At 42.0% G+C, this 23,291-nt stretch overlaps 1 protein-coding gene across 1 annotated transcript in view; it reads right to left on the bottom strand.

Annotated features, from left to right (window-relative positions):
* Window positions 1-23,291, bottom strand: part of ABCG1 (ATP binding cassette subfamily G member 1) — a 106,472-nt gene that overhangs the window by 10,870 nt on the left and 72,311 nt on the right. Inside the window, exons 3-8 of the mRNA XM_032763773.2 lie at window positions 10,892-11,009; window positions 9,226-9,358; window positions 7,286-7,336; window positions 4,361-4,506; window positions 3,111-3,234; window positions 349-463 (exon numbers count right to left, since the gene is read on the bottom strand). Coding sequence (XP_032619664.1) covers window positions 349-463; window positions 3,111-3,234; window positions 4,361-4,506; window positions 7,286-7,336; window positions 9,226-9,358; window positions 10,892-11,009 — 687 coding nt within the window. The remainder of the gene's footprint in view (window positions 1-348; window positions 464-3,110; window positions 3,235-4,360; window positions 4,507-7,285; window positions 7,337-9,225; window positions 9,359-10,891; window positions 11,010-23,291) is intronic.

The following is a 23,291-nucleotide window of genomic DNA, read 5'->3' as shown; positions in this document are numbered from 1 at the left end:
ACTGCTGCTGTGAACCACTTAGCTATGACTATAGAATAATATAGTATTGTTTTCACAAGGGCTGTGGTGTTTCCTTAGAAAACCATGGAAGTTTATAGGTGTGACACACATTCTGCCTTTCATCTCCTACTACTCCACAGTTTGCATTTCAATCAGAAAAAGTCACGAATTAGTCCCACCACTAGATGGCATTAAAATGATTTACAAAAAACAGGGGACTCATTCCACACTGACACAGTAAAACTATAGAAACAAAAACCAATAAAAGCCTCACTATTTCTATTTCATTCAGAAGAGCTCATCAAAAGGAAAATAAGCAAACTGGAAAAGTTATTCAATTTTCCTTACCAAAATCTGCTGGATTGTGGTAGGTTGGACAGTTTAAACCCAAATCTCTCAAATAAGGGACAAGGTTCAACACTTTCCCACGGTAAATACATTGTCCTTGACTTAAAACATAGAGCTGAAAAATAAAAGATAGAGAAAGTGAGAAAACATAAGAACCTATGAATGTGTCTGTGACATTGCACTCTATATGATTTTATGAAAATATGCTAATGAGTTTAAATATAATGTAACTGGAATATGCTTCATGCAAAAGGTCTCTTGTAAGGTATCATTACAAAGCCTATAATATACTGAGTGTGGTCATCCAGTTTGTATAAATATACCACTCTTGTATCTGAAACTAGAAATATGAAATATAACTCTAAGGGCCTACTGTAATTATGCAAAGTGTGGGCCATTGATGGTGGTTTGGAATCTTGATGACTCCCATCAACCAGGACAATTGTCTGCAGATGGCTCTGTTTTACCTGTAAGTCTTCCTGTGTGTGCTGGCACGTGGGTAATGAAGTCTTACAGTGACATGTGATCATGTCACCTGAACTGGAATCCATCATTAACCTGGTGCTTTTCCATTGATAAGGAAGGGGTGGGAACCCAGAGAGGGACAAAGGATTCCCACCTTATGCGTGGAATAGAACAAAGGGGAGGAGCCATCATGAAGAATCCCCTAGCTACCACCTGAGCTGGAACAAGGGCTGTACCAGGGGAAAGGATTGTGCCCTGACTAGGAAGGTGTCCAGTCTGTGAAAGAGACTTATTGAAACATCTCTCAGGTTGAGATTTTATCAGTACTCAGTTGTATTACTGTATTAGGCTTAGATTTGCATGTTTTACTTTATTTTACTTGGTAATTCACTTTGTTCTGTCTGTTACTACTTGGAACCACTTAGATCTTACTTTCTGTATTTATTAAAATCACTTTTTACTTATTAATTAGCCCAGAATATGTATTAATACCTAGGGGAGCAAACAACTGTGCATATCTCTCAATCAGTGTTATAAAGGGCAAATAATTTATGAGTTTAACCTGTATATAAGCTTTATACAGGGTAAAACTGATTTATTTGGGGTTTAGACCCCATTGGGAGTTGGGCATCTGAGTGCTAAAGACAGGAACACTTCTGTTAGCTGCTTTCAGGTAAGTCTGCAGCTTTGGGGCCCGTGGTTCAGACCTGGGTCTGTGTTGGAGCAGACGGGCATGTCTGGCTCAACAAGATAGGGTGCTGGAGTCCTAAGCTGCCAGGGCAGGAAAGCAGAGCCAGAAATAGTCTTGGCACATCAGCTGGCAGTTCCCAAGGGGGTTTCTGTGATCCAGCCCGTCACAATGTCTACCTGCTTTCTCATAGCAACTGGACTAGTCAGTCAGTAGCTGTTTGATTTGGAAGAAAATAGCAAGAGATTGAAAAGATTTGTCAACAGTGAACATGGAACTACAATTAATGAAAAATCTGCAGAATATTAGAGATGTTCAAGATGTGAATGTTACAAAACAACCCCTTCAGGGCTTGTAGTGTACTAATTTAGAAACATCATAATTCATCCCTCAGACACAGGTTGGAAGGCAGGCTGGAAATCAGGGCTGCCCGGAGAATTTAGGGGGCCTGGGGTCTTCGGCAGCGAGGGCCCCCCGCCACCGAATTGCTGCTGAAGACCCAGCACTTCGGCAGCGGGTCCCGGGGCAGAAGGACCCCCCGCCACGGGTCTTCGGGGCACTTCGGCAGCAGGTTCCTGAGCAGAAGGACCCCCACTGCCGAATTGCTGCCGAAGACCCGGAATGGAAGAAGCTCCAGGGGCCCAGGCCCTAACAAGAATTTTCCAGAGCCCCCGGAGCAAGTGAAGGACCCCGCTCCAGGGGCCCCGAAAAACTCTCATGGAGGCCCCTTCGGGGCCTAGGGCAAATTGCCCCACTTGCACCCCCCTTTGGGCAGCCCTGCTGGAAATGGCATGACTGTGCCATCTTATTTCCATAAATTTTTCATGTTTTTGGCATGAAGATGGAGCTGGCGAATTCAGAGGGCAATGGGGGAACAGGAGGAGAAGGAGGAAGAGCAGTAAGAAATGCTTGATGAATCTTGCTTTTAGCCTCTCTATTGACTTCATTTAAACTCATTGAAAGAGTGGCAATCTTCAAGAGCTTGTTCACCTACTGTAGAGTGGGTTTTCTCTAAGCTCTCACAACTCTCACTTAAATGGCATAAGAAGATTAAAGTAAATTTAAATCTAATCTAAACAGGAACAGACCATATCCTGCCATCAGTGTGAACAAAGATTTCTGACAGCCTTCATTTTTCTGTTTTATTCTTTCACATGAATACAAAAAAGCAATCTGTTCTCAGTTATTCAGGGTCAAACCAGAGTAATTGCATCAAAAATGAATGGAATTTTCTGAATTTACACCAGAGTAGCCAGGATGAGAATTTGGCCCAGCAACATTATAGACCTTAAGAGTAATGCACTCATACTAATACTTATTTACTATAACACACACAAAACATTGGCAGGAAAGGACCCGAAATTCAGAAGTGTGATAATCATGACTTCCAAAATTTACCAGCCAGATTCTTTAAAATCAAATAATATAATATAATATGAAAACAGGAACATGAAGGGAAAAGGGGAAAATCATATTTTGTTCAAACCTACAACTCTAGTGATACTGATTTGAGACATGAGCCATGATTTTGCATTATCTCCAGCCTGTACCAATTATAGATACAACATATTTGAACAAATATGTAAAGAGAAGAATTTCTAAAAGGTACCTGATCAAATAACTCAAACAGTTTGGCACTTGGCTGATGAACAGTGCAGATGATAGACCTGCCACCCTGGGCTAATGCCTTCATGAGAGAGACCACCTGAAAGCAAGATGCACTGTCCAAACCACTGAAAAAAAAGGCACAAAGGTGTTTATTAGATATGTGGTTCCATATGCAACTGTTCAAAATAATACATGTGCTATGATGTTTCCGTCTCTCATCATTATCTTTTTACAAAATGCATCTTTGTCATCTAACATTACACCACACAGTACCTCTGGGTTCTTATTTCTCTCTTCCCTTGTTTTTTTCCTTTAGCAGGCATGCATCATACTTCATTAAAATGGGAGTTCTTCACTGGGTTACATTATGCAATTTTCAAATTCTAGGATTGTGGGTTCTGATTAATGCGTGGGTTCTAACAAATTAAGGGCCAAATTCTACTCTCAGATACACACCTGTGGCCCAGCTAACTTCAGGGCTGTCATGAGTGTCTTCCTGAGACAGAATTTGATCCTAAACGTATTAAATTAAAAATGCAATTATCAAAAATGTTTAAGCTAACTGGCCATCTTCACTTCAAGGGAAAACTACACATTATAATCTGAAGAATTTTTTCTCTCTCTCTTCTGGGGATCCCTCTAGGATTTCTCTCAATTGCCCTCTTCCATATTGTTTCCCTAACATCAACCTTTAATAGCCCCATGTCATGTCCGGTTACAACGGTAACCCAGTGCACTAAACTGGTGACCCTACTGAAACTATTTCTTGGGGCTTGCATTGCTCTATGGTTTTACACAAGTGTAACTCAGTTGCTTTCTACAATATTAGCCCAGAGTAACCTGGAGTAACACAGTGGCAAATCAGGCCCTTTAAAATCAGTATTCAAAAATTACAGGTTTTACAGATGCTGATGCAAATATTTTAAATAAAACTTACCAGAAGCATTTCCTAGCAATGAAAGGTGAGTGTAGCAAACATGAAGATACATAACTTGATGCAGCGTATAATCTAGTATCTACATTTCAAAGGAAAGTCTTGATTTTCTTCTGTTTCAGCTATTCTAAGATGCTAACAAGGGCTAGTATGTTCTGTGATAGTTCTCTAGCACATGCGGGGGAGAGAGAGGAATCACAAAAGTATGTAGGCATCTAAGTCCCATTTAAATCAATGGGAGTTAGGTGCCTAAATACCTCTATGAATCCCACCCACAGTAGCAGTAGTCTACTTTCTAACATTTGGCCTTGATTTACCTGGTAGGTTCATCAAAAAACATAACTGGCGGGTTGTTCACCAGCTCCAAAGCAATTGCAAGACGCTTCCTCTGGCCCCCAGAAAGACTTCCAGTTCTTGTATTGGCACATGTCAGCAAACCCAGCGCTGTCAAGATCTCCTTCACCTGGGGACAGGATCAAAGCAACAACATGGGTCATTTAGATTGTTACTACACAAAAAACCCACAACATCTCTTACCATTATCACTGGTTTTTCTATAAAGGATGAAAACAAACCAGTTGAACCTATGTTACCATTTATCACTTCTCAGTATAATGACAGAACAGTTGGATTTTCATGTCCACTAGATTAGCAGGGCTCCAGAAAACATCATTTCTCAATATGACCCAAACTTTGGTCACCTTTCTCACATGACTAGTCCCATTAACTTCAGTGGGATTTTGTCCTTGTCTAAAGTGAACAGGAATTGGTCTTCTAATGGTAATATTTTTTTGATTTGCTATCAGGACTTGGGTTGGTCCTCAGAGCCCGATGTCATAAGAGCTTTATGATTTATGAACAACTAACATACAGCAAAACAAACATGACTTTTTGTAGATTTATTAGATTTTTATTTACAAGGGAATCGTTCAATTAATAGTAGAACTCAGTAGTTTCTAGAGTGTATTAAATTATTTTCATCTAATAGCTCTGTTCCTCAAGGCCTACATTTTTAAAAGTGGCCACTGATTTTAGGTGCCTCCATTTTTCTTGGAGACCAGTTTGAAACACCTAAAGCTTGATCTTCACAGGCAGTATGAGGAGGGTCTCATATGGGTCCGCAGGACTTTACACAGATCATGGACTGATGTAGGCCACAATCTGTCCCAGTGTTTTGGGAGGCAAGAGAAGAAAAGTACGGCTACCATACTTTTTTTCTTTCAGCAACTGTGGGCCTGATCCTGTGGCCTTGACTTGTGTGAGTGTCTCATTGATTTCAATGGGACTACTATATAAACAAGGCCTATACTTGTCAAATTATACTTCATAATCCCCAAAAGGAGGACAGTTACTAGGCACTGACATTGACACCACACTGGAGTGTAGGAAGGGAAGTTTGCTGCTTTGCTCATGCTAAAATTAGGTTGGCTGGAGATAACGTACTTTGCAGAAATATAACATGGTGACAAGTCATAAGGGCCTGATTCTGAAAGGTGCTGAGTCCCTGCAACTGCCACTGTGTTGATTCCCATTGACTTCAGTGAGAGCTGCAGGTGCTCATCTTTCTGGAATAGGTTCCATGAAAACAATGAAACACTTAAAAAATTAATACAAAATTCTATAGAAAAATAATATTGTTGAAGATAAATCCTTAGATCATGGGTTCTCCACAAGTCATCAAAGGGTGGGTGGTCTCAACTTGATTCTGTTTTTACACAGTGTTACAGTGTGGAAAAGGTTGAGAACCACTGTTCTAGATCCCAGAATCAAAGAGAGGGGATAGGAGGAAAGGTTACATCTATCATCTCCCACTTCTCCCAGTCACTATTTTAAATAAGCAACAATATTCAGGCTAAATCAAATTCTTAAAAAAAAACAACTGATGATACAAGAATGGGGAAGTATTTCTGTCCTCATCTTAAAGCTGAGATAACTGAGTCACAGACTTGCTCAAAGCAATACAGCAAGTCAGTAACAGAGCCAGGAATAGAACCCAGTTCTCTTGACATGTAATCACTGCTTTAACTACAGGAATACATTGTTATGCAAGTCCCATTAGCCCCAGCATTGCCAACAATCACACTAAAGGCTTCCTATATTAAGACACACAGAGACGCATCTTTTGCTTGTTAGTGTCATTTTATGCGGGACAAAAACGTAGCTTTAAGCATGCAAAAATAACCCCATCTAACAAAAAAATCTTATTTTTGCATGACCTGACCTAATATTTTGCTATTCATGAATCTCTCAACAACCTGAACTGTCTCCGCTTTCACCAGTGCTGTGATTTCTTTATTTTTAGCTTCAGTTGTCATCCTCTTCTCCCCAATCACTTTCTGTATTAAAATATCTACACAGCAATGAATAGGTCTTTTATCACGTGCATGGGAATGCTTCTGTAACCCCACCCACACAGCGATGAGCACCTGAGCTGCACCTCTGCCTAGGAACACTGGCATGCAGGCTCACATTTTCAAAGGCCCTGGCTTGCCAGACAAAAAAGGTGCATTTTCCAATTCTGTTACTTCAACTGAGTTAGCTTAACAAGAAGTCCTATTAAGATGCAGGCTAACATGTTGCAACCCATATCGGCTGGCTGTATTTTAAGCTTAGTTTCCTCACTAGACCACGCAGTGGCAAGCTAACACAGTCTGAGATGTGTTAGCCTGCACCTTCATGGAGCTTTTTAATTGCGTTAACTCAACTGAACTAACATGATTGAAAAACACACCCTTTCTGCCTGGCAAGATGTACCCAAAGATTCATGCCCTTATGTGTGCAGTACCTGACTTATGCTTGCAAATTTCTGCAGCACTTGTAAAAGCTATTGATTATGTTTGTGCATTCCTAGGTGTGCACACACAGCAACAGAACTGTACTCATAGCCAGGCACTGGGGATTAGTATGGATGTGTGCAAGAGTGTGTGTGCCCTGAGGCATGCAGGCCAAAACATTTGAGCCACAAAGTGCAACTAAAAAAGGCACCAGAAAAACTGCAATATATTTGAATAAATCTTTCATGTTTATCTAATAAAACTTCCTGTCATTTGTAGGGTTTTACTATCCCTCCTACACAATAACAGCTGTCAACTTTGTTATGTTATAATTTACTCCATTCTTGCACATTAATTGCAATTCAGTTTTAGATACAAACTCAAGCTATATAAATTTCACTCTGACTTCTTCACTATGCATCATTTATACTCGAAGGAATACCTCAGTTTGAAAAGCAATATACATACCATCTCCTTTCTGCCTTCATCCTTCTCTTGAAGTTTCAGATGAGCAGACACCTATTATATAAACACACAATACGTTGCAAGTTAAATTGGAATTGGTCAACAACATGACACCTTTGGAATATCCACTGTAAGTTTAAGGCAGGTCTGCACTTAACATGCTGCATTGGCGCAGATACAGCAACGCAGCTGTGCTGCTGCAACACTGACAGAAGAGCTACTCCTATAGGTGTAGTTAATCCACCTCCATGAGAGGCAGCAGCTACGTTGACAGGAGAAGCTCTCCCGCTGATATAGCGCTGTCTGCGCCAGGGGTTAGGTTGTGGACAATTTGTTCTAAAATGAAGCAGAAATTAGAAAACAGAAGCTTAAGAAGAGCAGTATTAGCTATGAAGTTCTAATCATGAGTAGAGTGTAGGCATATGCATACTTTCTTAAGGCACCGACAAAAATAAGTGCTTAACAGAGATACTTTATCGTGTCAGAAAGGATAGTCCAGTGGACAGGGAAGCGGAGTGGAATGCAGGAAGTTCAATTCCTAGCTCTGCCACACCCTTCCTGTGTGATGCTGCATAAGTCACAGTCTCTCTGCTTTAGCTTCCCATCTGCAAAGTGATGGTAGCAATACTTCCCTACCTCACAGAAGTGTTATAAAGATAAATTCATTAGCGTTTGGTAAGTGCTCAGATACTACAGTGATGTAGAAAATAAGTAGAGAAATAAATAATCCTGTATCAGACGCCATCTGCAGTCCTAAGAGGTAACTACAAAATTCTGCTTTACCTTTATAAGAAGCAATTAAATGTTACGTAATTTTTTGTCAGCACTTTGAGTGGTTAATTTACACACAGTATATCATCTGGGCCCAACTTATCAAAAGAAGCTCTCTTTTTGCAGCTGTAATTTAGTCAGCCACTTTGAAAAACATTACCCTATTGGTCTTTGACTTCAACTAAATGAACCAGAAAAGCTTTCTGACAGAGACGATCCCTTCCAGAAATCAGTATTAGAAAAATTACAACTCTGGAAAGTTAACAGATAAGGCATAGGCCAGACTAGGTGATCATAACGGTCCCTTGTGGCCACAGAGAACTGATGAAAGCCCCTTTCTCCTTACCAAATGATAATAGCCATGAACTGCTGACTTTATATATTGAAGATTCGGCAGGTACAACAAAACTATTGGGCTGATTTTCTCATCAAACTGAACAGCAGAAGGTTCCAGACTTAACACTCCAGCTGGCTCTCAGTATATGGGCACTATGTCAAGAGTGAAGAGGAAGAGATTTTTATCTACTTTAAGGCCTGGGCTTCTTCACAGGGAGTCCAGGTAAAGACAGAAAGAAAGAGGCTGTATCTGAGGGCTCCTGGACCCAAGACAGGGACAGAAGAGTAGTAACAGCCAGGAGTCTTGGCATACAGTAGCATCATGCCAGCAAGGAATCACCTGGTTAGGGCATGGAAAGTTGACAGGGAGATCTAACAGGTCACCTGTCAGTGTTCCCAGGAAAGAGATTCACACAGGGCTCTCACAGACTCACTCAGTCTGGCAACACTGGCCATGATGTGCATTTCAGACTCCAGTAGTTGGCAGCTACTGGAATACAGAACAAGTGACAGGATACTAGTAGGCACTGGGAGGACTTGTGGGTGAGAAGGTGTAGTTGCCATTCTCTGGTACCAGCCTATTGTTGCTGTTATTATCCAGACACTAGCCTTTCATGGTATTTTATTTCCCTTAGGGGGAAATGAATGAAGGGTTACAAATTTTCTTCTGAACCCTAACTGTGATCTTAAAACAACAGCAAAGCCAGGAAGACTCAAGTGAAGTCCAGTCTAACACCCAGAACCACAGCCAGGAATAAAAATGTGTTCTCATGCATGGAGCATGCCTCTCTCTAGTCCCACACCCCAAACCAATCAGAACCAGAAAGAAAGTTCACCATCATAGCTTCTTGGACAGTAAGATGAGGGAGCAGCATGTCATCTTGCATGATGTAACAGGACACTTTGCGAAAAGAGCGCAGGTCACGAGGCTGCCCGTTAATGAAGATCGCTCCTTTCATCCCGGTCTCTCTGAAATGAAACAAACATGTGAGTTAGCATGAGAGTTACCTTTATAATCTTTACTACACATCTCAGAGAGTGGGCCCATTGGGCAATTTTAGCCACTTTTTAGGTGATTTCTTAGGGCCAAAACAGACAGTAGAGGGAGTGTGTGTGTTTATTGTTTCAGAAGAAATGTCACACCTTGGCAAAAAATTTAATTCAAACTTGTGCAAAAAAAGTGTGCTGCCCATCTGGATGCTTGAAGAAATGCGGAGTCATTTCTTAAAAGGCTGTTTGTTAGGTGTCTCTGTCCCTCCTTTTTGTGATCTGGTGGCAGCAGCTGCAGAAAGTAACAGCTTATGGGGGGAGGGGAGGGAAAACCACCCAGTTGTTTCACATATTGCAGTTTAATCAAGAATTATTGCTACATCCTGAAAATTTTAATGGAAACATATTCTTAAGTGCCGATAAAACCTAATTTAAAATACTTCACAGATAAAATCTTGGGCCAAATTCATCAGATGGCTGGTGAGCAGCCATTTCTTATTTCTGGAATTTTAATAACTATTTATTTAAATGCAAAACTAATATATAACTCAGAAATGTCTGCTGTATAGAACATAGGAACATGACAATTGGGATACTATAATTCAGTATTTGTGAAGCACCTATTTTCTACAAATATTGGGAGAGAGTCTGTAGAGAAGCGGAGTAGCCTCCATCCAAACTAGAGAGCAAAGGACCACTACACTCCCCCAAGAGGGTGGAGCTGAATCCGGCCCGCCCTCAAAAGTCCAGAGGTGGGACAGGAAGTATAAAAGGAGATCCCTGGAGCTCAGTTGTGGCTGGACCATGGGAAGAAACAGACAACTTTTTTAGGGAGCTGAGAGCTCTACAGGATCCCAGACTTGCCCTCAAGCAGAGCTGCCCCCTGTGGTCAGAGGAAACAGATGAGTAACTCAAGTAGCTGCCAGAACTGCCACCAGACGAATGCCCTGAGAAGCTGTGGGGACAGCTGGCTGCCAAGTACCCTGAGGAAACAGAGGGCCTTTGGACTATGGTGCCCCACACCCAGACTGTGATAGGAAGTAGTCTCAGGAAAGCAGACTTTAGTCCGGTTACACTGCTGGAGAATAATTCACTGTGTTTCAGTGGGATTCCTACTAACCCAACGGCAGAAGGGGGGCCCTGTGAGGGGGTCCTGGGCTGGGATCCAGTGGAGTAAGGTAGGCAAAGGTCCTCCTACCCCCTGCTGCCAACCCCACCCCTGGGGTGGCAGCCTACTTCCCCTTGGCTGGAAGGCCCTGTGCCAGGCTTTGACTTTCTTAGCCCCAGACAGGAAGCTGTGAGGGCCCCAGATTGTGTTTGCTGTCTGCTCCAGCCTGAAGGCTGTAGCTAAAGATGGTCTGTGCTCTGCCCCGCCCAGACGGTCAGAATGTCCCCCTAGACTATTGGTTACTGTGTGCCTGGAGTGAGGCAGAGTGGCCTCCCTCCCTACTTGAGAATGAGGGACCACTACAGAGTCCTTTTGCTTTTTCAATGGTGGTCCTTTATACTGACCTGTACCCTGCCAGGATATTCATGAGTGTTGATTTCCCAGCCCCAGAAGGGCCCATAATTGCAACAAGTTCTCCACTGCTGAACTTTCCTGAAATTCCTTTCAAAAGGGTCTTGTAACCTGAAGGAAGAAAAAAAATATTACTAAATGGTGACACTTCATAGTAATATACTGTACGTAAAAAATACTTCACCTATGCAGAGGTGACAAGGATGGCTGTTAGTGAGTGAAATGCAGGAGGCTGGGAGGAAGCTGGCAGTTATATCAGCACACCACAGCCACTGCCACAACCTACAGACTGCACTGGAGGTTGCAGCCTTTTTCTACTACATGAGTAGCAGTGATGAGGCTACAATGATCCATTTAAAAATGTCTCTATTCTTGATTCATTCCAAGAGCATAAGAACGATCCTACTAGGTCAGACCAAAGGTCCATCTAGCCCAGCATCCTGTCTTCCGACAGTGGCCAATGCCAGGTGCCCCAGAGGCAATGGACAGAACAGGTAATTATCAAGTGAACCATTTCCTGTCACCCATTCCCAGCTTTTGGCAAACAGAGGGGCTAGGGACACCATCCCTGTCCATCTTGGCTAATAGCCATTAACGGACCTATCCTCTGTGAATTTATCTAGTTCTTTTTTGAACCCTGTTATAGTCTTGGCCTTCACAACATCCTCTGACAAAGAGTTCCACAGACTGACTGTGTGAACAAATACTTCATTTTGTTTGTTTTAAACCTGCTGCATATTAATTTCATTTGGTGACCCCTAGTTCTTATGTTATGAGAAGAACTAAATAGCATTTCCTTCTTTACTTTCTCCACACCAGTCATGATTTTATAGATCTCTATCATATCCCACCTTACCTGTCTCTTTTCCAGGCTGAAAACTCCCACTCTTATTAATCTCTCCTCATATGGAAGACGTTCCATATCCCTAATCATTTTTGTTGCCCTTTTCTGACCTTTTCCAATTCCAGTACATCTTTTTTGAGATGGGGTGACTACATCTGCATTCAGGATTCAAGATGTGGGCATACCATGGATTTATATAGAGGCAATATGATATTTTGTGTCTTATTATCTATCTCTTTCTTAATGATTCCCAACATTCTGTTAGCTTTTTTGACTGCGGCTGCACATTGAGTGGATGTTTTCAGAGAACTATCTACGACTCCAAGATCTCTTTCTTGAGTGGTAACAACTAGTTTAGACTCCATCATTTTATATGTATAGATTGGATTATGTTTTCTCATGTGCATTACTTTGCATTTATCAACATGGAATTTCATCTGCCATTTTGTTGCCCAGTCACCCAGTTTTGAGAGATCCTTTTGTAGCTCTTCGCAGTCTGCATCTGACTTAACTACCTTGAGTAGTTTTGTATCATCTGCAAATTTTGCCACCTCACTGTTTGCCCCTTTGCTCAGATCATTTATGAACACGTTGAATAGGAATGAGCCCCGTACAGACCCCTAGGGGACACAACTATTTACCTCTCCCTGTTCTGAAAACTGACCATATATTCCTACCCTTTGTTTCCTATCTTTTAATCAGTTACGGATCCATGAAAGGACCTTTCCTCTTATCCCATGACAGCTTACTTTGCTTAAGAGCCTTTGGTGAGGGACCTTATCAAAGGCTTTCTGAAAATCTAAGTACAGTATATTCACAGGATCCCCCTTGTCCACAATTTTTTTCTAAAGTGATTTAGGAATCCAACTGCCATTTTCCAAAGGCTTTGATCCTGTATATTAGTTGGGTGCTAGCCTCTCCATTACAATCTCTACTACTCAGGAATTAATACCTCAGCTTTGAAGCAAAAATCCAGATAGTTACTTCAAGTTTTATGTCAAGTCTCTGCCCAACAAAAAAAATAAAAGTAATATTCTTCATATTTGGATATCTTAAAAGCAAAACATATAAATATTTGTCTTTTCCCCTCAAAGACAACAACAAAAGTAATGTGGCAAAAAGAGACATATTGTGCAGAAGATCCTACTTGATTCTTTCCTCCTAAAGATAGCCCTGAATCAAAACTCTAAGGGCTTGTCTGTACAGGGAAATTGACCAGAATAGCTATCGCAGAATGTGCCCATGTGGGAAACTATTCTGAAATAGCTATAGCACATTAAATTCACATTCTACCTATCCAGCATAACTTCCTCATGTAGACATGCCCTAAATTAGAAGAGCCCTCAAATTTGGATCTGCAGATTAAACTCATAGCCGCACCTATATTTGATCGGATGAATGAAGACCTTAGATCCAAATGGTATGATCTGGGTCTGTTTCTAGCTGCTTAATGACAACCTTTGAAAGTATACCCAATCTAACAATATGGTTGTTGTGCACTGAAATTCAGGACCTTCAGTATTTGACTCATTAATGATGCTGATGAAGAGAAAGACATTTTACTTGCTCACACCTGAATTCAGTGTTCTGTATGCATAAAACTGCCTAGATAGCACTCAAACAGATGACATCTAGTTAACCATCATTTATAAAGCTGAAGCCACATTAACACAGAGACTGTTGACTGCAGAACATCTCTGACTAATTGGATTTTCATTCTAATCTGTATCTGTGATCCACTAATGTACCTTCTCTGATTCCTTGGATTTAGAGTTCTTTTTCCTTCAACTGCACCCGGGAGATACACTAGTGAGTGTGACGTGCATTTGTACTTCTCAGGAATGCCTCGCCTTTGTTTCTAAAAAGAGTTAAAAAATGACTCATTGTTTAAACTTTGTAACCTGAAAATATTGGTCAGGTGACAGGAAACAGCCATGCTTTGTGTTGAATCTTTCTATAATGAAATGAAAACAAAAATGGAGGGGGAAAGAAATGAACCAAGCATATGACATGTTGGGATTTGGCAATCCACTGAACCTAGGTTAGTTAATATGCAGAAAGAATTTACACACAATGTGTTCCCACTGCTGGAATTATTAGCAAAGATTCTAACTAGGACACTGAAATGCCAGAAAATGAACTTGATCACAAGCACCAAGAAAATAGGCGGTAGATTCTCTCCACGTTATTTCTGTTGCCTCGTTACCACTTCATGGCCAATCCTTCCTTATCTTGTTTTCCTTTCATCTCCAGATTCCCTCTTCCCTTTCTCAGTCTCCTCTTCTCCTTTATATCTCCTCCTCTGTGTTCTCTCTCCACCCTGCGCCAGTAACACTGAGGGGACTCTTGCCATTGAGGGATCTTTCTGATTCACATGCTAGTCTATGCTCAGAGTATTCCACAGGCAAAGAGCACATCCCTTGCCAGAATAAGCTCAAATACTTCCGGAGGGAGCAACATGCCTGCTCCCAATACCACAGGCCACTGTCTAAAAGTAATTAACAAAATACACCCATACTGGCTCTGAAACCATTCCTCCTTTTTTTTTTTTCCACAAGCCAGAGGATATTTGTTTTGAAATGCTGTCCTGATCTGACTAATAGAAGTTATCTGGGAGTTGGCAATATGCTATGTGCATAAGCATGACCCTAATGGTGCAATATTACAATCTCAATATGGAGCAAACCTCAAGAACAGTAACAACATTAGTTTAAAGAGCCTGCTGTGTGAGGGTTAGGAGAGGGGAATCCAGAAAGGCAAGGCTGAGATACCAGTGGTTGGCTGTCTTGTCTTTGATGTCAGTATCACCACAGATTGTATCACAGAATTCAAGGGAAAGACAAATCACACCTTTTTGAAGGGTATGTTTTTAAAATATGTTAAGATTTATTTATTTATTTATAATTGTAATAGGGATATGGCCCTCCACACTGGTCCTTTATGTCCTATAAGGACGAGTTTTAAATACCCTTGGCTTTACCTCAGGTCTTCAGTACACGGATGAAGGACCAGTATGTCAGGCCTTATCAGTCAATTAAAATTACTACACATTACATGTAAATGTGATACCCTTATACTGGGTGAAAACCTGGCCTCACTGAAGTCAATAAAGAGAATTTTATCATTAACTTCAGTGAATCCAGAATTTCACTCATTATGTAGCGCTTTACTCCCACAACTAGCCCAAGTACTAGCTTAGCTTAGAATACTCTTGACTGAAAGAAAGGCCACTAATGAAGCTCATTTGATAACACAGAAAATACCATTGTAACTTTTTGGTACACCAATTTCTACTGTTTGACATTGTTTTGATATAGATTTTTACTCTATAGGATAGTTTATTCTCACTGTAAAGATTTCATTATATGCAACACATCATAAGCACCAAGAATAGCGCAGTAAGTATATGCTTCATAACTCTTTTATACTATAGCATAAAGAACTGGGCCAGTTATAAATACTTACGGAGATATAATCCAAAAAATACTTTCATAGCCTACAAAATTTTCATAGCCTCATAATATTCATCCAAAATATACATTTACTGACTAAAAATTAAGGCTTTCTTTACTAGTACACCTCTACCTCAATATAACGCTGTCCTCGGGAGCCAAAAAATCTTACCATGTTATAGGTGAAACTGCGTTATATTGAAAGTGCTTTGATCCACTGGAGTGCACAGCCCCACCCCCACGCCCCTGGAGTGCTGCTTTACTGCGTTATATCCGAATTCATGTTATATCAGGTCACATTATATCGAGGTAGTGGTGTAGTTAAACTAGTTTAACTAAAACAGGTTAAAATATATTTCAACTACTAGTCCACCTAATGAGTAAAATATAAACTAGGCTTGTTTTAATTGCATTTTCCTTTTAAAATTGTATTTATAAATCTGTAAGTCAAGTTTCAGTGTATTTTGTAATTTGAGTTTTTTCACTATAAAAACTCTTCTAAATGGAAATGAGCGATCTCCTGCCAAAAGGAGATGTAATGTGCAACAAGTGGTTGCTCAGGACTTGTCCACTAAATTGAAGAAAATAGCTAAAACTGTAGAAAAATAAGGAATATCCCGATCTTCAATTAGACTGATTTAGAAATTTGGATCCAGCACTACTGTCTTTGGCAGGATACATTTTAAGCATCTTACATATTGTACTTTGACTAGAGTGAACTAAACTTCCCAAAATCATCTTCATGACACACAGTGCAAGTGTAAGAGAATGATTTAAAAAGGAGAAGGAAAATGAAACTCATAATGAATTTTAGATTAGGATGTCATTAATTGGCATTTCAGACCACTAAGTCCCAACATATATAACTCCATACCTCATTCTCAGCAGGAGTGGGTGAGAGGTCTTTCTACTTACAAAAGTTAATTCTGCCAAAGCAAAGAGAGGAGATTTTACTATGCAGTGGTAGCATTGTGCCCCGCATAATCCCTTATCAGGAATTAAAAACATTCTGAGCCTAAGTAACTAGCCTTGATATTCTGTAACAGAAGTCTTTAATCTTCCACAGAATCAGTTGACCTATAAATTCTATACTGGAGTCGCATGTCTTTCATGAGGAAGGGATTATGTGTTTGGAAACATTTGTGTTTCTTAAATACAGGGATTGCTTTCCAGTGATATATCTACCATGTAGAGCAAAATTTCCCTTATTTCCCAATTCACTTTGACCAAATTGTTCCATTCCATATGTTGGGGGACCAAGGAGTTGCAGTGCTTTAGAGGAAGTTCAGGGAGGGATCGTACCTCAGAGAGGCATAATCCATTCTTAGAGTTGCTCAGTGTGTTAAGGACTATGGTCAGTCCTGAACTAAGTAGGCAAATCTCTGCTGAATTCAGTAGAGTTACAACAAGGTTGAATTTAGCCCTAGACTGTAAGATACTTTCACCAAAATTATTTTATTTTTCTTAACAGAAAAATGGATTCTTAAAGGCACTGAATTCCTCTGAGGTATTCCAGGAGGCTCCGAGTGCTTTAAAGAATCAGGCCTGTATTTGGAATCAATCTGAAATAGCCCTTTTTTTTTTTTTTTTTTTTTTTTTTGCAAGTTGTATCTTAAGCTGGCTAATCAGTTCATACTATTGTCAGTGGTTGAACTAGTGAATTTCCTATCCTTTGCGAACAGGGGCTGCTAACAGGGAGTTTTGCAAGGGAGTTCTCCAGGTGAAGGAGGAGCAAATACAGCATCTGTGGGGTAAATGACTGTCTGCAGTGTGTGTTTACCTTGTGTTTGTCAGTCTGTTTGTTTGTTTGGTTGTTTGAAGGACTGTGTGCTGTGGCTGGCAGTTGGAGGCTGTGAGCTTCAAAGGAAGGTTTGAAAGCTAGAAGCCTCTGGTAATTGGCTGAGCCTTAATCAGTGGGCAGGACATTCACTCAGGCCAGGGCTTTATAAAGCCACACACAAGCGACCAGGGCTGCTAACAGGGAGTTTCGCAAAGGAGTTTAGAAGGGGAGTGGGAAGGGCGCGGGTAGGACCAACAAGGGACCTTTAGTCCCCTTAAAACCTATAAACCAAACTACATTCAAAATCTTTCTTAAACTACCCTTTCATTAACTTAGGAGACAATGCAGGCAGAAGCCCAACAGCAGAGTGGAGGCTATCCAGTTGATTGTACTGAGTGTAGCATGTATGATTACCTGCCCTGTGGGCGGGTGACATATGTGTGCAGTCGGTGCAAGGAGCTCCTGGCCCTCAGACACCACATATGGGCTTGGGAAGCCAGGGTGGTGGAACTGGAGGAGCTAAGAGAGGCAGAGAGGTATGTTGCTGAGGCTTTCCAGGATACTGTAGAATTGTCCCACCTCCGGTCAGACAGCCTCTGTGCTGTTGAGGAGGAAGAAAGGCCCAGGGAAGCAGAGCAGTCAATGGGAGCAGTAGATCTTAAAGGTTTGGAGCGTCTTACCCCAGGTCCGCCACCCAGCCCCCTCTTGGGATCTCAACCTGGTGTGTCCCGTCTTATGTCCCCCCGTTTGAGCCACTGGCTCGTGTTTCCTCCCCTACTTGTCCTGGAAGACAGCATTCTGGTGGCCATCACTTCTGCTAGGCACGTGTCAGAGCTGCGCGCCTCGTGGTGGAGCCCCCGATACGGTGTTCCATCGGGACAAAGTACCAACTGAGGCCGCACCCCGCCTTCTCTCCAAAGTTGTCTCGCCTTTCATGTCAACCAGGACATATTCCTACCGTATTCTTCCCGAAACCCATTCGTCTCGCAGGAGCAGCAGTTGCACTCCTTAGACGTGGCGTAGGGCACTTGCTTTTATATAGAACAGACCAAACCTGTTCCGCAATCCCCCAGCTTTTTATCGCCATAGCTGAGCAGGTTAAGGGTTGCCTGTCTCCTCGCCAGAGGTCTCCTCGTGGGTGACGTCCTGTATACGGGCCTGTTATGACCTGGCCCATCTCCTTCGGGCCGTGTAAACTGCTGCATTCTACTAGGCAGCCCAAGCATCATCAACGGCGTTCCTTGCGCGAGTACCCGTCCAGGAAATCTGCCAGGCAGCGACCTGGTCCTCCGTGCACACCTTTGCTTCTCATTATGCCCTGTCCAGCAGTCCAGGGATGACGCAGCCTTCGCTCTGCCGTGTTACGCACTTGTGACCTCTCACTCCAACCCACCGCCTAGGTAAGGCTTGGGAATCACCACGGAATGGATATGAGCAATCACTCGAAGAAAAACACGGTTACTCACCTTTGTAACTGTTGTTCTTCGAGATGTGTTCTTGCCATATCCATTCCACCCCCGCCCTCCTTCCCCACTGTCGGAGTAGCCGGCAAGAAGGAATGAGGAGCGGGCGGGCCGGCAGGGGTATATATTACCCGCCATGGCGCGCCACTCTAGGGGCGACCTGCCGGCCGCTGGAGTTGCTAGGGTAAAAGTCTTCGACGACATGCACGCGCCGCGCGCGTACACCTACTAAATGGATATGAGCAACACATCTCGAAGAACAACAGTTACAAAGGTGAGTAACCGTATTTTCTAACTGGTCATTGGTAATAGCTATGGAAATTAGTAATTGATATTCTAATTGGTTTGGTAATCTGTAATCTGTTTAGTAACTGGTATAAACATTAAAAATAAAAGTATCAAGATAAGATACAACTAAAATTTAAAATTAGGATATAAAAAATAAAAATAAAAAGTCATTTTGAAACAACCTTATTGAAACACATTTTGATATTTAATGAGTCCACATTTTCTGGTGGAAGAAGTTCGATGACATAAGAACGGCCATACCGGGTCAGAACCAAAGGTCCATCTAGCCGAGTATCTGTCTACCGACGGTGGCCGCATGCCAGGTGCCCCAGAGAGAGTGAACCCAACAGGCAATGATCAAGTGATTCTCTCTCTCTCCTGCCATTCATCTCCATCCTCTGACGAACAGAGACCGGGACACCATTCCTTACCCATCCTGGCTAATAGCCATTATGGACTTAAGCACCATGAATTCATCCAGTTCTCTTTTTAACATTGTTATAGTCCCAGCCTTCACAACCTCCTCAGGTAGGAGTTCCACAATTGACTGTTGTGCTGTGTGAAGAAGAACTTCCTTTTATTTGTTTAACCTGCCTGCCTATTAATGTCATGTGGTGCCCCCTAAGTTCTTGTATTATGGGAATAAGTAAATAACTTTTCCTTATCCACTTTTCTCCACATCACTCATGATTTTATATACCTCTATCATTATCCCCCCTTAGTCTCCTCTTTCCAAGCTTAAGAGGCCTAGCCTCTTTAATCTTTCATCATATGGTCTCCAAACCCCTAGTCATTTTAGTTGCCCTTTCTAAACCTTTTTCTAGTGCTAGAATATATTTTTTGGGGTGAGGAGACCACATCTGTATACAATATTCAAGATGTGGCGTACCATGGATTTATATAGGCAATATATATTCTCATCTTATTATCTATCCCTTTTTAATGATTCCTAACATCCTGTTTGCTTTTTTGACCGCCTCTGCACATGCATGGCATCAGAGAAATATCCACAATGACTCCAAGATCTTTTTCTGACGCCATTGTAGCTAAATTAGCCCCGATCATATTGTATGTATAGTGGGGGTATTTTTCCAATGTGCATTACTTTACATTTATCCACATTAAATTTCATTTGCCATTTTGTTGCCCAATCACTTATTTTGTGAGATCTTTTTTGAAGTTCTTCACAATCTGCTTTGGTCTTAACTATCTTGAGTAGTTTAGTATCATCTGCAAACTTTGCCACCTCGCTGTTTACCCTTTCTCCAGATTATTTATGAATAAATTGAATAGGATTGTCCTGGACTGACCCTTGGGAACACCACTAGTTACCCTCTCCATTCTGAGAACTTACCATTAATTCCCACCCTTTGTTCCCTGTCTTTTAACCAGTTCTCAATCCATGAAGGACCTTCCCTTTTATCCCATGACAGCTTATTTACGTAAGAGCCTTTGGTGAGGGACTTGTCAGAGGCTTTCTGGAAATCTAAGTACACTATGTCCACTGGATGCCCCTTGTCCCCATGTTTGTTGACCCCTTCAAAGAACTCTAATAGATTAGTAAGACACGATTTCCTTTACGGAAACCATGTTGACTATTGCTCAACAGCTTGTTTTCTATATGTCTGACAATTTTCTTCTTAATTATTGTTTCGACTAATTTGCCTGTATTGTATGTTAGACTTACTGGTCTGTAATTGCTGGGATCACCTCTAGAGCCCTTTTTAATATTGGCGTTACGTTAGCTAACTTCCAGTCATGTGGGTACCGAAGCCGATTTAAAGAGATTAGCTTTGGGGATGGACATGCAAAATTGCCACGAGGGTGGTTTTTTTTTTGTGGGAGGATTGCATATACCTATATTCCTGCCAATAGTTTTGGGGGCCCCTGCACTGTAGGGCGTATAACTCCACTTATGGTTTTGGTCTCCCCAGAAGCCCCCCTCCCGCCAACGCGGGGACCATTCCCCTGGATTCTGGGTGCAAAGCCGAAGTGACTTTGATTCCGAAGGACGGCAGCTGCCCTCCTCTTTTCCTAGTGGGCGTACCTGGTTTAGTTGCGCATAATTATCATGTGGTTGCCTACCTTGCTGTACAGTTGCTAAAGCTATTAATATGAACTCTACCGTTTTGGATTTGCTTACTCATGAATTTAGGTGAAGTACGCCAAGGCATGCTGCAGAATCGCTTGGCTGTCGATTATTTGTTGCTGCGGCATGGCCATACATGTCAAGAGTTTTGCTGGTATGTGTTGTTTAATGTACAGATGCTGGCAGCTCGATTGAGACGACTTGAAAGATTTACGCTCACCTTGCAGAGGTATAGGCCAAGCAACAAGACGATTCCTGGCTCTGGTCCTGGCTTAAGTCCCTTCGTGGTTGGGCCGCGCATTTTGTTCAGAGCCTGTGTATTGGCCTTTTTGCTTTAGTGGGCCTTTGCGTATGTTGCGGTTTAGTTTGCCTGTGTGGCGTGTTGTTGCTCTTGGCATTTTATTCATGCTATAGGGTCGTCCAGTCAATTTATGAGACTATGTCTAGTGCTGTCCCTTGAGAAGGTGAGGGGAGGAATGTAAGGGATGCAAAAGATTTTGTTACAGTTTAGCTAAGGCTGTTCGCCTTCTCAAGGACAGGTTATTAAAGGTTGCTGTATTACTAACCTATGCTGTTTGTAGCGGTTGGAACCGCTTAGCCTGGGAAGCCCGGCGTGTTTAGAAAGCCTGGCCCTTTGCCAAAGAGAGAGCCCAGTTGGGAAGCTCCCACATGCCTATGTATGAGCTGCTTTACATGCTATTAGCATAAGTTATATTTATCAGAATTTGTTTGTGCTTTGGACTCGCTCCCCATCTTGAGTTAGCAACGTGAGAGTCCCTGCGGGTGTGTTTCTTTACCTTCATTAAAAGCCATATTCACTCACTGTGTGTGTGTGTGTCTCGTCCCTGCAGAGCACTTAGGCACGTAACAGGCCTCTTTAAAAAGCACCCATTCAGCTTGCAGGGATTTCACTTTAGACGCTGTACCTTTTAACTTTTGTTCTAACCCCTCATTTTTATGTTTCCCCTTATGAAATTAAATGCCACAGTGTTGTGCTGTTGAGATCTCTCTCCCACCATGGATGTTAAATGTTATTATATTATGCGTCACTATTTGCAAGCGGTTCCTACTATAGTTACCTCTTGACCAGCTCCTGCACTCCATTCAGGATTAAATCTGGAGTTACCTCTCCCTTGTGGGTCCCGACCAGCTGCTCCATGAAGCAGTCATTTCAAGTATCGAGAAATTTTATCTCTGCATTTCATCCTGAAGTGAAAATGTTCCCAGTCAATATGGGGATAATTGAAATCCCCCACTATTATTGTGATTCTTAATTTGATAGCCTCTCTAATTCCCTTAGCACTTTCATCATCACTATTACTGTCCTGGTCAGGTGGTCGATAATAGATCCCTAATGTTATATTTTTATTAGAGCATGACATTTCTATCCGTAGAGATTCTGTGGAATCGTGGATTCGCTTAAGATTACTTCATTTGAATCTACATTTTCTTTCACATATAGTGCCACTCCTCCCCCGCGACTGTTCTGCTCTTCTGATATATTTTTGTACCCCGGAATGATTGTGTCCCATTGATTGCTCTCAGTCCACCAGGTTTCTGTGATGCCTATCTATATCAATATCCTGCTTTATCACAAGGCACTCTAGTTCACCCATCTTATTATTTAGACTTCTAGCATTTGCGTACAAGCACTTAAAAACTTGTCCCAGTTATCTGTCTGCCCTTTTCTGATGTGCAGATTCTTTTTTATGTGACCGTTTGTCATCTGATCTGGCCCTTACATTATCCTCTCCGTTCTCTGCTCCTGACTATAACCTGGAGATTCTCTATCATCAGACTCTCCCTAAAGAAATCTGTGTCCGATCCATATGTCCTCTGCAGCAGTCGGCTTTCCCCATCTCCTAGTTTTAAAAACTGCTTTACAACCTTTCTAGTGTTTAGTGCCAGCACGTCTGTTCCACTTTGGTTTATGTGGAGCCCATCTCTCCTGTATAGGCTCCCGCATCTCAAAAGTTTCCCAGTTCCTAATGAACGTAAACCCCTCCTCTCTACACCATCATCTATCCACATATTGAGACTCTGAAGCTCTGCCTGCTACCTACCCTATCCTGCCCTGGAACTGGGAGCATTTCTGAGAATGCCACCATAGAGGTCCTGGATTTCAGTCTCTTCCCTAGCAGCCTAATTTGGCTTCCAGGACATCTCTCCTACCCTTCCCTATGTCCTTGGTACCTACATGTACCACGACCACTGGCTCCTCCCCAGCACTACACATAAGTCTGTCTAGAATGCGCCTCGAGAAGATCTGCAACCTTCGCAACCAGGCAGGCAAGTCTCCATACGGTTCTCCCAGTCATCACAAACCCAGCATCTATGTTTCTAATGATTGAATCTCCCATTACTAACACCTGCCTTTTCCTAGAAAACTGGAATTCCTCCCCCTGGAGAGTAACTTTAGTGTAAGAGGCAACCCCAGCACCATCCGAAGGAGGTCCCAACTATGGGAAGGTTTCCCT

This window comes from Chelonoidis abingdonii, chromosome 1 (assembly GCF_003597395.2).
Source record: "Chelonoidis abingdonii isolate Lonesome George chromosome 1, CheloAbing_2.0, whole genome shotgun sequence".
NCBI lineage: Eukaryota > Metazoa > Chordata > Testudines > Testudinidae > Chelonoidis > Chelonoidis abingdonii.
The sequence above is the reverse complement of the archived record's forward strand: the minus strand, read 5'-3'. Positions and strand labels throughout refer to the sequence as shown.